The sequence below is a fragment of the Natrix helvetica genome (genome assembly GCF_964273705.1).
Source record: "Natrix helvetica genome assembly, chromosome: 7".
NCBI classification, from domain to species: Eukaryota; Metazoa; Chordata; class Lepidosauria; order Squamata; family Natricidae; genus Natrix; species Natrix helvetica.
The window spans coordinates 76700086-76713868 of NC_138558.1; the positions used below are offsets into that span (position 1 = coordinate 76700086).

A 13783-nucleotide genomic window follows, 5' to 3' on the forward strand; every position below is an offset into this window, starting at 1 on the left:
GGATACTCTGCAGAAGATTGACTGAAGAATGTTTTAGTGCAGCCTGTCCTCCCCCCCCCCCCCAAATCCTAAATATATCAATCAGAGTCATCAGTGAGGAAGGACGACATGATTACTATGGGTAGAATTTTACAATATGTTCTTAGCCACAGTAGAATAAGTGCAATCTCCAATCTACAACACAGATCCTTTCAGCAGTTCCAAGAAGGCTCCACCCCCACCCCCCACCCCATTTGCTCCACTGAGGACATAAATAAACCTCCAAGTGGCCTCAACGACCCTCTAAAAAGGATGCAAATGACCAGCTGCCTGCAAGGAGTATCAATCTTTCCCTTCCCCACCATCCGGTCAGAGATGAGAAGCGAAATGTCTTCAAAAGAAAAAAAATCAGAAAGTCCAGTTGCCTCTTGAAAAAAAAAACAGCTCGTCCAAGGAGCTTCCCCGGTTCTACAGAAGCAAAACGTCTTCAAGGAACAACAAAATCCCAAATAACAAAACAAGGCTTTATTCTGGATTACTTTCTTAACAAGTCTCCCACCTGGGACTCTTCTCTGTTTGGAGAATATTTGAGATTCGTGCACATTTTGGGAGGGGATCAAATAAGAAAGAGGACCCTCTGTTAGCATTTAGCTGTAATCCAGATAGCCGTAGTGTATTTTATGATCGGGGTATAAATCAAATGGGGGCAAAAACCAGGGAAGTAAGATTAGATGCAAGCATGGTGACGGTTTCTTAGAATTTGGAATTAATAGCAAAATTTATCACGAGGGTCCTTGGTGATCTCTGAGCTTGGTGGTTTTCTTGCAGACGCTTCATGACCCAACTAGTTAATGTCATCAGTACTAGGAGGGAGTTGGGTTTGCAGGGAGGGGGAGGGGGAAGAGGAGGAAAATGACTGTGGGGTCTTTTGCAGACATTTCATTAGCCAAAGTAGGCAACATCATCAGTGTTAGAAGGGAGTGAGGTTTGCAGGGAGGAGGAGGAGGAGGAGGAGGAGGAGGAGGAGGAGGAGGAGGAGGAGGAGGAGGAGGAAAATGACTGTGGGGTCCTTGGTGCTCTCTGAACTTGGTGATTTTCTTGCAGACATTTCATGACCCAACTAGGTAACATCATCAGGGATAGAAGTGTGTGTGTGTGGGGGGGTTGACAGAGAGGAGGAGGAGGATTGGGGCTCTTTGAGCTTGGTGATTTTCTTGCAGACGTTTCATTAGCCAAACTAGGTAACATTATCAGTGCTGGTAAGGAGCGGGCTTTGCTCTCAGTTTATATTATACAAACGTAAATATTTTTTTAAATAAATGTATACATTTCTCATGCCCAACAGAAGTAGCATTTTTCCTCTTCTTCTCTCTATATTGAATTATTGCCTTGAACTGGTCAGAAAACAAAAACTGGAGCTCTCAAAACTTCTAAACTCACCTGAGAATTCCTGGAAACTAAAGAAGGCTCCATAAATTGGAAAGGGAAACAGAAAACGGATATCTCAATATTTATTTATCAAGACCAACTTTTTTTTTTTAGTTTTTTGCTCCCACTTTCTCTCTTCTGCTGTTATCCCAAAGCGTCAGGAATTCCAGAGAATCCGTGCTTATCTTACAGTTAGCTAGAAGTCCAATATGTTCACTCGTGTCAGAGTTTCTTTGTGGAAGAGTTAAACCAACTGTGATTCTTCTCCCGCTCAGTTTTGGAGAAGGTGACTCACATTTGCTGGGGGGCGGGGGGGGCGGGGGTATATGCGCAGGGACACGGTGGCTCAGGGGATAAGTCGCTGAGCTTGTCGATCAGAAAAGTCGGCAGTTCAAATCCCTAGCGCCGCATAATGGAGTTAGCTCCCGTTACCTGTCCCAGCTTCTGCCAACCTAGCAGTTTGAAAGCATGTAAAAAAATGCAAGTAGAAAAATAGAAAAGTCGGTGGTTCGAATCCCTAACAGCGTTCAGTGCCTCTTTGGCATTTAGTCCTGCCGGCCACATGACCACAGAGACGTCTTCGCACAGCGCTGGCTCTTCAGCTTTGAAACAGAGATGAGTACTGCCCCCTAGAGTCAGGAACGACTAGCACATACTATGTGCAAGAGAAATTTTTACCTTTACCTTATGTGTGTGTTTGTATGTATATGTTTGTGTGTGTATATATCTTTATACAGACACACACACATATATACAAACACAATACACACACACAGAGGAAGATATGTAGAATTATATATATATATATTATTGTTCAGGTGTGCATTTTAGAGTACAAATAAATTGCTTTGCAATGGAAGATCCTGTGGTTAAAGGAATGGTATTTTTTTTAGGTGGAATATATCTGTGTGCCAGAACTGATGCAGGGGGTCCTCCACTTACAACAGTTCCCTTAGTGACTGTTCAAAGTTGCATGGCAGTGAAACATTCCCAGTTACAACGGCACCGCCTTATGACGGTTTCCCCACAGTTAAGGATCTCCACAGTCAGGGGATTAGAATTCAGAGAGTTGGCAACTGGTAGGGACTTATGACAGTTGCAGTTCTTGGGAGGGTCATGTGATCCCCTCTTTGCGACCTTCCGACAAGCCCAGTCAAGGGGGGCTCCGGATTGGCTTAAACAGCCCAGAATTTCTGTCGCTAAGTGAGACGCTTGTTAGGGGAGATTTGCCCCATTTTACGCCCTTTCTCGACACCGTTGTTTTAAGCCAATCGCTGCCGTTGTTGAAGTTCGTGGTTGTTAAATGGAATCCAACCATTGCTGGGACGCCGCAACCGTCGTAAGTGCGAATACAGTTGCCAGGCATCCAAATTTAGACTGCAGGGATGCGGCGTGTAAGTGTGAAAAGAGGGCAAAAGTGACTCCTTCTTCAATGCCATCGTAGCTTCATCATTAAATCAACCGTTGTAAATCAAGGACCACCTATAGATTGTGTTCAGTCAATAAAATTCCATCAACAAACCTCAGGCACTGACGTGCCTTTTCCTCCTTTTTTGGCAAGTATTTCATATATTTCCCCCCCCCCTCTTTCTTTCCTGTCCACCTTCCAGCCAAATCAATGAATTTATCACTTCCGTTGACGCCTGAGTCCCCAAAGTAAGTATCAAGAATTGCAAATATTCGTAAGAGGGTGGGGGGGTTTATACCTCTAATTTGGCTACAGCAACTCCATTTCAGCTTGTTTTTATAAATGTGCCCTGTCTTCCAGTGATCCGAAGGCTTCTCCGTTTGGGAAGAAGACCATGGAAGAAACTTTGAATGCTGAACTCTGTGGAACTGCAGGTGAGATGCACCGTTCTCGGCCTTTGCCGGAGGGTTTTTCCCGGGGCAGCTTGGCGTTACGGAGCTTGCGTGGTGGTGGTCTTGTGAGGAATGGTCTTGGGTAGCGTTGAAGAATTCACTTTTCCTCCCCGCACAATTCTCCGGGATGAGATCAGCTTTAAAAGGGACAATTCCCTTGCTTGACTAGACTACAATAGAATACAGAATAGAATATGAAGTGGAGTGGAGTGGAATGAAGCGGAGGGGAGAGGAGCATCTTCTTTTCTTCCTTCCTCTCCTCCCTCCCTCTCTGTCCATCCTTCCTTCCTTCCTTCCTTCCACCATCCATCCCCTTTAATCTTCATTCCTCTCTGGCCTTCCTTCTTTCCTCTTCCTCCCTCCCTCCCTTCCCACTTCACGATGTATATTAGTCTCTGTTTACAGCTTTGAGATGGCAAATTGAAAGCTCTATTTTTTCTTTCAAAAAAAAAGAAGAAGAGAGAGATGATAGTTTTCATTTGTGGTTTGCAGGTGAAGAAGTAGTCTGAATGGGGCAGTCCCTTTTTTTTTCTTTTTTTTTTCCTTTTCCTTTGTAGTTTTTAGTTATTTTTAGGCCCAGGGGAATATTTTAACAACGGCCTCCCGATTTATTTAGGCCCAGGTATATACAGTAGGTACCAGTGCTGCAGGTTTACATCCCTTACTCAATTATGCCGCTTCCCTTAAGAATGTGTGTGTGTGTGTGTGTGTGTGTGTGTCTGTCTGTCTGTCTATCTATCTATCTATCTATCTATCTATCTATCTATCTATCTATCTATCTATCTATCTATCTATATCTATACATACATACATACATACATACATACATACATACATACATACATACATATGTATTTGTGTTACAACCCCTGGTATGCCCAAATATGGGAGGGAACTCACTACTCCCCCTTTCTGTCTATCGGCTCACTGCAGGAGACCATCCCGGCAGAAAACCATATTTTTAATGTTGCCTTTTTATATTTGTGTTGTATTTGTGCTGATAAATAACACAAATTGTTACAACACAAATACATACCTATTTCCCTGGCTTAGCTGATAAGGAGGAGAGCCTGTGGCTTAGTGGCTAATACATCTGCCTAATATGTAAAAACAGCCCAGGTTCGAATCCCAGTAAGGGTATGGCTAGCTGATGAGAGCTAAATAGCTTGAAATAGATCTATACTAGTCTCCCTTTATTTATTTATCAGCACAAATACAACACAAATATATATATAGAGAGAGAGACACACACACGTATATATGTATATGTATAAATATATTTCCTGCTAGTAAGCTTATACAGCTGCTTCCATCCCCCTCCATTTGAAAAATGACTTGGGTAACTCCCACTTTAGCTGAAAAGCAACAACCACACAAACAAACACACACACACACACACACACACACACAACCCGACCAAAATTAGTTTTGACAAATGATAGAGGTCACAGGTGCCCCGTGCGAGTCCAAATTACAGCTCCAGAGCTCTCTTGCGTCTCCGGATTGTGTCGCTCTGCTGCTACCGTGCCTCTATTTATAACCGTTTAAATAGCAGTTGCCTTGATCTCAGGCCTGAACTGAAAAGGCCATTAGGCAGCCTGTGTGTCATCAACCAGGGTGGTATAAATAGAAACTTCCTTGGTTTTGCTTCTCTCTCTCTCTTTCTCTCTCTCTCATTCTCTCTTTCTCTCTCCCTGGCTCTCATTTTTTTCTCTTTCTCTCTCATTCTCTTCCTCTCCCTTTTCTTCTCTCTCTCTCTCTCTCCCTCCCCCTCTCTTCCCTCCTCTCTCTTTCTCTCTCTCTTTCTCTCTCCCTGGCTCTCATTTTTTTTCTCTTTTCTTTGCTCTCGTTTTCTCGTTTTCTCTTTCTGCCTCTCTTTTTCTTTCTGCCTCTCTTTTTCTCTCTGTCTCTCTTTTTCCTCTCTCTCCGCCTTGCTCACTCTCTGTCTCTTTCGCTCTGTCGCCTTTGGTCTCTCTTTCTCTCTCTTTGTTTCTCTCTTTCTGTCTCTCTCTCTCTCTCTTCCTCTCTGTCCCTTGCTCTCCCTCTCTCCCTTTCTCTCTTGCTCACTCTCTCTCTCTCTCTCTCTCCTCCATTGCTTTCAGTTTTGTAACACAAATGCCAAAGCTCTTCTTTCTGCATGTATATTGTGAATGAACATTGATAAACAGAGGAGACAAATTCTGTGGTTTTGTGGTTTTCACTGGATGAATCTCCCTTTATGTTTTCTTTCTTTCTTGACTTCCACAAATATTTTGCTTGCTTGGTTGTTACATTTCCTGCCTTTAATCCAACAAGCGCAACAGAACTCTCCGCCTTTTAGATGAAAAATCTCTTTAAGGTCTAAATACTGTGGATGAGGATACCATTTTATATTCGGAATAAAATGGGAATGAGAATTCCGCCCCCCCCCCCCCTAGATCTTAAACAGGTGGGCTGTGTTTAAATCTAATCACTTCCTATTTGATTGCATGACCTCTGTAGATATCATACGCTAAATAAAATAAAATAAATGAATAAATAAAATAAAATACATGTTCCTGATTAATTGCAACTTTTTCTGAAATCTCAGGAAAAAATCCTTTTAATTGCTTAACGGAGTAGGCCAGGGTTAGAAAATTTAGAGTTACAATTAAGCAGAGTGCAAAATGGATACAGGCAGTTCGTTATTTCGGTCTTAAGTCATGATGGTCATAGGTTGAGGCAGCCAAAGAGACTGGGCCCAATTTTACAACCATTTTTGAGGTATAGGTGTCCCTGTTGTGGCCTGCCAGTGGCCAAGGGAACTGGCAGCCGATTCGGACAGTGAGGAGGTTGGGGAGGAAGATGGGCCATTCCTGGAGTCTGGGGAAGGCTCTGATGAGGGCTCTGTGTCGGAGGCAGAGAGGGGGCCAGGGCCATATGCCAGTTCTCAGCTGCCTTCAGAGTCAGACATCAGTGAAGCAGACGAACAGCTGGAGCCTGTTCCCTGTGTGCGCATGTGCAGAGTTGCCGGTGAAGGGAGCAGCTAAAGAACAGGGGTCGACTTGGGAGTAAGGCCACAGGTGGACGGTGAATAAAAGAGGAGCGAAAGGGGAGTGGAGTTTGCAGGAGACAATTCGTTCTCTTAATTGGTTGGTGACTCTCTGAGGCTCCTTGCCAAGTTTTGCAGATATCAGCCTGGCAGCTCTCCAAGCCAGAGAAGGTCTGTGACTGTAAATCCTCCCTCAAAAGACTTTGCTGGATGGGAATGAGCAGAATTCACAGTCAATTAATAAAAGGGTTTTTTGTCGGGACCAGGAGTTTGCTTCAGGCTCTTGGGAAGCCTCGGTCAGAAGATGCCCATGTTAACGATGCGAAGGCAATAAGAATGCAGGATTAGGGTTTCTGGGGACCGATGGGCATTGCATGAAAGTAGGGAAGACATCCAGCTTTCCTCTGTGTTACTTTTGCTGGGTGGACAGTAAGGAAGTAGCTCCTCTAAAACCATAACTAGATTCCAACTACCTGCTACGACTCCTGATCATAAGGCAGGAACACGTTCAAGTGTTTTTGGTGACTGGAAAAAGTTCCCTTCTCATGGATAAATAAACAAATGGCACATTGGCAGGCTGAATATAGGAAGACAAAGGTGGATTTTTCTGCTAAGAATCAATATGGTTATCATAGTTGAAATGTTGGATTAGTTTAGCTTTAATGTTGTGGCCTGTTCGCCACCAGCCAAATCAGAGGAGGGGGAGGCAAGGGGGCTTTTAGGAAGAGGCTGGACAACCATTTGCCTGCAATGGTATAGGGCAGGGGTGTCCAAACTTGGAAACTTTAAGACTTGTGGACTTCAACTCCCAGAATTCCCCAGCCAGCATGGCTGGCTGGGGAATTCTGGGAGTTGAAGTCCACAAGTCTTAAAGTTCCCAAGTTTGGACACCCCTGGTATAGGGTCTCCTGCCTGAGCAGGGGGGTTGGAGTAGAAGACCTCCAAGGTCCCTTCCAACTCTGTTATTCTGTTGTTCTGGTTATTTGAGGGAACGTTTGAAAGAGCTGGTTTGAATTCTTGCAGGAAATGCAGAATAAATGGAACAGTCAAGAAAGAAAGAAAGAAAGAAAGAAAGAAAGAAAGAAAGAAAGAAAGAAAGAAAGAAAGAAAGAAAGAAAGAAAGAAAGAGTAAAAAAGAGAAAGAAAGAAAGAGAGAGAAAGAGAGAAAAGAAAGAAAGTAAAAAAGAGAAAGAAAGAAAGGGAAGGAAGGAAAGAAAGGAAGGAAGGAAGGAAGGAAGGAAGGAAGGAAAAGAAAGAAAGAACTTCATGGCTTGTTATCCCATGGCTGAATCAGTTTTTGTCTCAAAGAGATTACGGTCAACTTTTGACAATGGAAGAGTTGCTGAAGGGACAAGCAAGTATAGGAGAGAGAAAGGGCTTAGGAAGGCTCAGATCAAGAGGAGATGACTGAAAGAGAAGATACCTTTTTAGATGAATTTGAAAAAGTCTGTGTAACCTACAAGCCTTTTCCCCACCATGCATAATAGCAATTTTAGTTGGGTATCCGGGAACACGTTCTGTGCTTGACTCTGTCACAGTTCCCCGTTTAACAGGGAAAATGAAAAAGCTGAAACTATTTGTCCATGATTGCTACTCAACTTCTCTCCCCACAAAATGTCTTTTTTTTAACTTGTTAGCGTGCGAGGTTGTTTAAAGTTTCTCGTGAAGCAACAGCAATTAAAACGTTGCTCTTGTGTGCCCTAGGAAATATTGCAACACCCCCTTCTGACATTTCAATTTAAATATCCCACCCATCCATCCTTGGTTGTTGACACAGGCTTTTAATCTTTCAGCTCCTGTGTCTTTTCCTTGCTGATGGGTACAGCAGAATTCCTTTGGAAAGACAAGGTAGAGGCTACAAAAATGACTGAAGACCAAGTCATGCTTCATATATTTTATTTTATTTTTTGGCTGGGAGATGCCTCAACACAAGTTTCTCCTATGCTGTTTGTCAGAGTTTGCTGCATAAATTCAAATCCAGAAAGCACACACAGATAACTGATGCAGCGATTCATTAACTTCTTTATATACATAAGAATAGATGAATAAATGTACAATACATTTATTCTTGGTTCTTCCAAGTAAACACAAGGCAGGAGGCAAACACAAGCTGTTAGCTTCAATTTAGCAGACAAGCCCAGACAAACAGCTAGTTTACTTCTCAGACCAGCAGGCTACTTAAGTTTCTGTTTCAATTCTTTGCACAGACTCAGATCTGTTTAAGCTCCCATTGGCTGACTCAGTTGCCATGCCTATTTATTGGCTGACCTTGTTCCCATGTCTCTCCCAGTCATGAATATTTTAACACTATTGACCCACTCTCAATGGGCTGAAGGCAATATGTTCTCACGTTCTCCTATAATTTGTGGGTTCTAATCTTCAGTTAGTACATTTTGAAACAAGCTATCCAAAAGTCCAAATCAAAGAATGGCTTTTTGACCATGAGTATACTACGAGTATCCTTGCAGGTCTCCTAAGGCCTGTAGAGTTTGGGCCATGAATGGCTTGTAGAGAAGCTTTCTAAGTTTTTGGAGGTTTTTATTTGTTTCCTTGTTTCTTCAATTTCTGTGGCTGCCCATCTCAGTCAAGGACTGAAGATGAAAGGAAAAAGACTAGTTTATGCTCAGGTTTAAGCTGTGTCCCCTCCAGGAACAAATGAGAAAATTACAGTTCAGAATGAATAGAATAACAGAGTTGGAAGGGAAGGAAACCCTACACCACTTCAGACAAATGGTTATCCAACATCTTCTTAAAAACTTACAGCGTTGGAGCATTCACAACTTCTGGAGGCAAGCTGTTCCACTGATTAATTGTTCTCATTGTCAGGAAATTTCTCCTCTTGTTCTACCCTCAGGTGCCTTGGAGAATAGTTTGACTCCCTCTTCTTTGTGGCAACCCCGAGATATTGGAACACTGCTATCATGTTTCCTCTAGTCCTTCTTTCTATTAAACTAGACGTACCCAGTTCCTGCAACCGTTCTTCATATGCTTTAGCCTCCAGTCCCCTAATCCTCTTTGTTGTTCTTCTCTGCCCTCTTTCCAGAGTCTCCACATCTTTTCTACATTGTGGCAACCAAAACTGGATGCAAGATTCCAAGTGTGGCTTCTCAAGGCCTTATAAAGTGGTATTAACACTTCATGGGATCTTGATTCCATCCCTCTGTTTATGTAGCCTAGAACTGTGTTGGCTTTTTTGGCAGCTGCTACACACGGCTGGCTCCTATTTAAATGGTTGTCCACTAGGACTCCGAGATCCCTCTCACAGTTACTCCCGTTGAGCAAGGTACCACCTATCCTGTACCTGTGCATTTCGTTTTTGTTGCCTAAATGTAGAACCTTACACTTTTCACCGTTGAATTTAATTTTATTAGATAGTGCCCAATGTTCAAGTTTGTCAAGATCCTTCTGTATCTTAAGCCTATCTTCTGGAGTGTTGGCTATTCCTGCCATCTTGGTGTCATTTGCAAATTTGATGAGTTCCCCATTTATTCTCTCATCCAAATCATTGATGAAGATGTTGAAGAGTCCTGGGCCTAAAACAGAGCCTTGGGGTACTCCACTGCATACTTCCCTCCATGTAGATGCAGTCCTGCAATTTAGTAATGTCAGTTATTTAGTAGTTTAGTAATGTCAGTTATTGTCTTCTGTTAGTATGGACTAACTGTCTAAATTTGTATAAGCCTATTGTTCTATTCCACAATGTGCAGTCTTTTCTTCCTGAGAAATCGTGCAATGTTGTCAGAATTACCGAAATGGAGATGTTTTTCAAAAATATCCAGGGCATTTTTTAGGACTGTTCTACTGAACATGAATACAGTTTTGGTCATAAAGCACCAAAGAAGAGAAATATTCTTACATGTGTGCAGGGTCTTTCGTCCATGCTCCTCCTCCTGCTGAAAAACAGATGGAGCTTTCTTGATTCATATACATCATTGTCCTAAATGAAAGACAGTTCAGAAAGTAATGCTGGTTGGACCCAGACTGAGTCACACCCAGAAATGATTGATTGAAGTCAGCTCAAAGATGTTTCCTTGATTTAACTGGGCACGATAAGTTTGGATACAACTTTGTATGGCTGGTGCAATCTCTATTGTTTTTTTTAAAAAAACCCAAATAATCAGTTTTTTAAAAAATAGTACACCCTGCTTCAAAGCAATCGCAAGACGCCAAGCAATGATTTATATCTACTCAGATCCCACAAGTATACACATAAACATACTCTTAAATTAAATATTGATGAGCCTTTTTTGAAAGGGCTCCAAAGTAAAGGTTTCCCGCTTTGACAACATAGCAAATATTATTATTTTTTGTTTATTTGTTTGCAATGTGTTTACAATATTCGGTCCTTCTGCGACCAAATTCTCCTGGGATACTAACAGAAAAGGAAGCTGACCTTTTGAAATCAGGGTTTCTTGCCATGGGGGCTGCAGAATTTGGCTTCGGAGTTTTCAGATGCTCAACAAAACTTTGCTGAGAATATTTTAACTTTAGCTACCAAAGGCCTGTAAAAAAAATTCTCTTTCTCACATCTGTGCTGCCTCTCCGCAAAATCTGTCTTGTTATAAAGGGATAGGAGAGGATGCACGGCTGGCAGGAATTTTAACCGGAGGGACTTTTATCTGGTAAATTATTAGATATATATCCGGAGGTCTATATTTATCCTCTGCTGTAGTGACAACAAGATTAAACTGACTCTTTGACAGACATGTGGGTTTTTTTTTATTATATGATGGCTATTTAATTTTATTATCCGTTTGGAGAGCTTCGGCTGTTTTGTGCCGTATGGAAGCCCTGCTGTTTTTTTTCACTGAATCAAGCCATTATCTCGTGTTCAGTGCCTTAAGTGGCTTTAAATAATGATTCCCTGGATAATCCCATTTCCAAAAGTCTTCAAATATAAAAGGATCTGTTTTTTGGGGGGTTTGGTTCTTTAAAATAATAATAATAATGCTGATATTCTAGCCTGCTTTTCAAAACTCTTGACAGATTCACTTTTTCTAGAGTTCAAGAATATGTAAAATTGGCAAATAAAATGAATTATTAGATGCCTGAAGATTAACACTGAACTTCTTTTCTCCCCCAAGTTCTTTATTTTATTTATATATATATATATATATATATATATATATATATATATATATATATATATATATATATATATATATATATATATATATATATATATATATATATATATATATATATATATATATATATATATATCAAATAAATATCAAATAAATATATATATATATCAAATAAATACATGAACAGTTGGCACCTTGGTGTCATACAGTAATACAAGTAAAACTAATAAAATTAATCATAATTATTACATTTAGTCAACTTATGTATTTCTAATAATAATAATACACATTTCTATTAGGCTATAGTCCATCATTATTCAGTTATTCCATATTATATCTTGTTATTGCTTTTATTATTATAAAGTGCCTACAGCAATATTCCCCTGTCTTTTATTTCTATCACTTGTTCTAGCTTTTAATCATGTCACACTTTTTTAAAAATTTCTATCTATCCTATCTAACTTCTAATCATGTTTTTCTTTTTTCTAAAAAGAAAAAAGAGAAGGGGGAAGGGAAAATCAATTCATAACAACAGCAAAAGAAGAAGAAGAAGGATCATCCATCCATCGTCTCTTGCCTGCTTTAATATTTTAATTGCTACACTTTAAAAGGAAATCAGAACAAAAAAACAACAACCCCAAAACCATCTATCCCAGTGATGGTAAACCTTTTCAGAACAGAGTGCCCAAACCTGAATGTGCGCGCATTCCGGCATGCGCAAAGGCCAGCTGGCCAGTGTGCATTTGCATGCTGGAAACCAGAAGAGAAGCTGGCAACGGTACGCGTGCCCAGAGAGAGGGCTGTGTATGCCACCTCTGGCACGTGTGCCATAGGTTTGCCATCACAGATCTATCCACTATCTCTTGCCCGTTTCAATACTTTGATTGCTACGCTTTTCCTATTGACTTCCCTCCCCAATTCCTGTCTTCATTTCACAGCCAGATCAAACAAGGCTGCCAATATCGTAATGTTGTATGTTTGTACTATCGCGTTGACTTGGAGGTTGAATTTTGGATGGTGGATTTAAATCTGAGAAATGAAATATTTATTTGTGATAAACGCGCAAGGCCTCGACTTATGATCGCAGGGGAGCCCAGAATTTCTGTTGCTAAAGGAGACATTGGTTAAGTGAGCATTGCCCTATGCTCTATAAGAGCTTCTACAGGAAAAACTGGATTCCCCCCCCCCCAAATGAAAAAAAAGCAGCTACTATATTACTAAGATTGTTGGTCGAGCAGGGACAAAAAACAGCCATGGAAGTAATTAAAGCCCAGGAAATAGGCCCCTTGTCAGACAACCGGAGTGCTGATTTACCACCAGCCTATCAAGTGCTTAGCGGGCGAGGGCAACGCGAGCAAATGACAACCCATGATTTAAAGCCAGCCGTCAACACACCCCAGTCAACATCTTAATAGCCACACTTTAACCACAGGCACTATAAACACCACACACAGAACCGCACACACTCTGCCAGAGAGAAGAGTCCGAAAGCTCGGAAGGCAAAACCTCTGGTCTTAATGACCGACCCAGATTGGATTCTGCAACATTATCTTGTTATATTCTCCTGTTCTGACCGAGGCTTCTCCAAGAAGCACAAAGCAGAGTCCCGGTCCCGACAAACCCCCTTTTATTAAACAAATGTGAATTCCTCTCCTTCACCTTCAGCAAATGCCTGGCAAACAGTCTTTCAAAGGAATATTTATGACCACAGACCTTATCTAGCTTGGAAAGCTGCCATGTAAATATTTTCCTAATGCAGTGCTGTGAAAGGGAAGGCTTGTCACAGAGTCTCTGAGATTCACAGACAGATCTTCACACTCCTGAAACGAATCTAATGACCGAACGAAGGAATTGTTTCCTGCAAAAGCCCCCTCCCCTTTCTCTCCTCTTTTATGTCCTATGGGAGGGGCCAATCATCTTTCACCTGTGGTTTTATTCCCAAGTTGACCCTGATTTCTGAGCTGTTCTTTTCTTCTGGCAGCTCTGCGCATGCACATACTGGGAACAGGCTCCAGCTGTTCCTCTGCCTCACTGATGTCTGACTCTGAAGGCAGCTGATAACTGTCAGACGGCCCTGGCCCTCTCTCTGCCTCCTGCACAGAGCCCTCATCCGAGCCTTCCCCAGACTCCAGGACTGGCCCAGTTTCCTCCCCAACCTCCTCACTGTCGTCCGAATCTGCTGCCAGTTCTGCTGGCCTTTGGAAAATGAAACAAAAAATAATAATAATGAAAAATCCCCGGATCCGAAAGCACAAATTAGCACGGCGGGCGTACCCCCTTCCAAGTTTGTTGTGCCCAAATACGTGCGGCGGGATGCAGAGGTCCTTGTTTATTACAGAGCACATTTCAATGCAGTAATCATAAATATTGCTAAGGTCTGTGCTCGGTTGAAATATGACCTATATACTCTTGATTGTTT

The 13783-nt window shown here is 41.8% G+C and overlaps 1 protein-coding gene across 4 annotated transcripts in view; it reads left to right on the plus strand.

Annotated features, from left to right (window-relative positions):
- PPARGC1A (PPARG coactivator 1 alpha) overlaps nucleotides 1–13783 on the plus strand; it is a 449981-nt gene that overhangs the window by 416035 nt on the left and 20163 nt on the right. For all 4 annotated transcript variants that reach the window (XM_081958952.1, XM_081958953.1, XM_081958954.1 and 1 more), the window contains 2 exons: nucleotides 3018–3063; nucleotides 3176–3249. In XM_081958952.1, the coding sequence (XP_081815078.1) occupies nucleotides 3018–3063; nucleotides 3176–3249 (120 nt within the window). The remainder of the gene's footprint in view (nucleotides 1–3017; nucleotides 3064–3175; nucleotides 3250–13783) is intronic.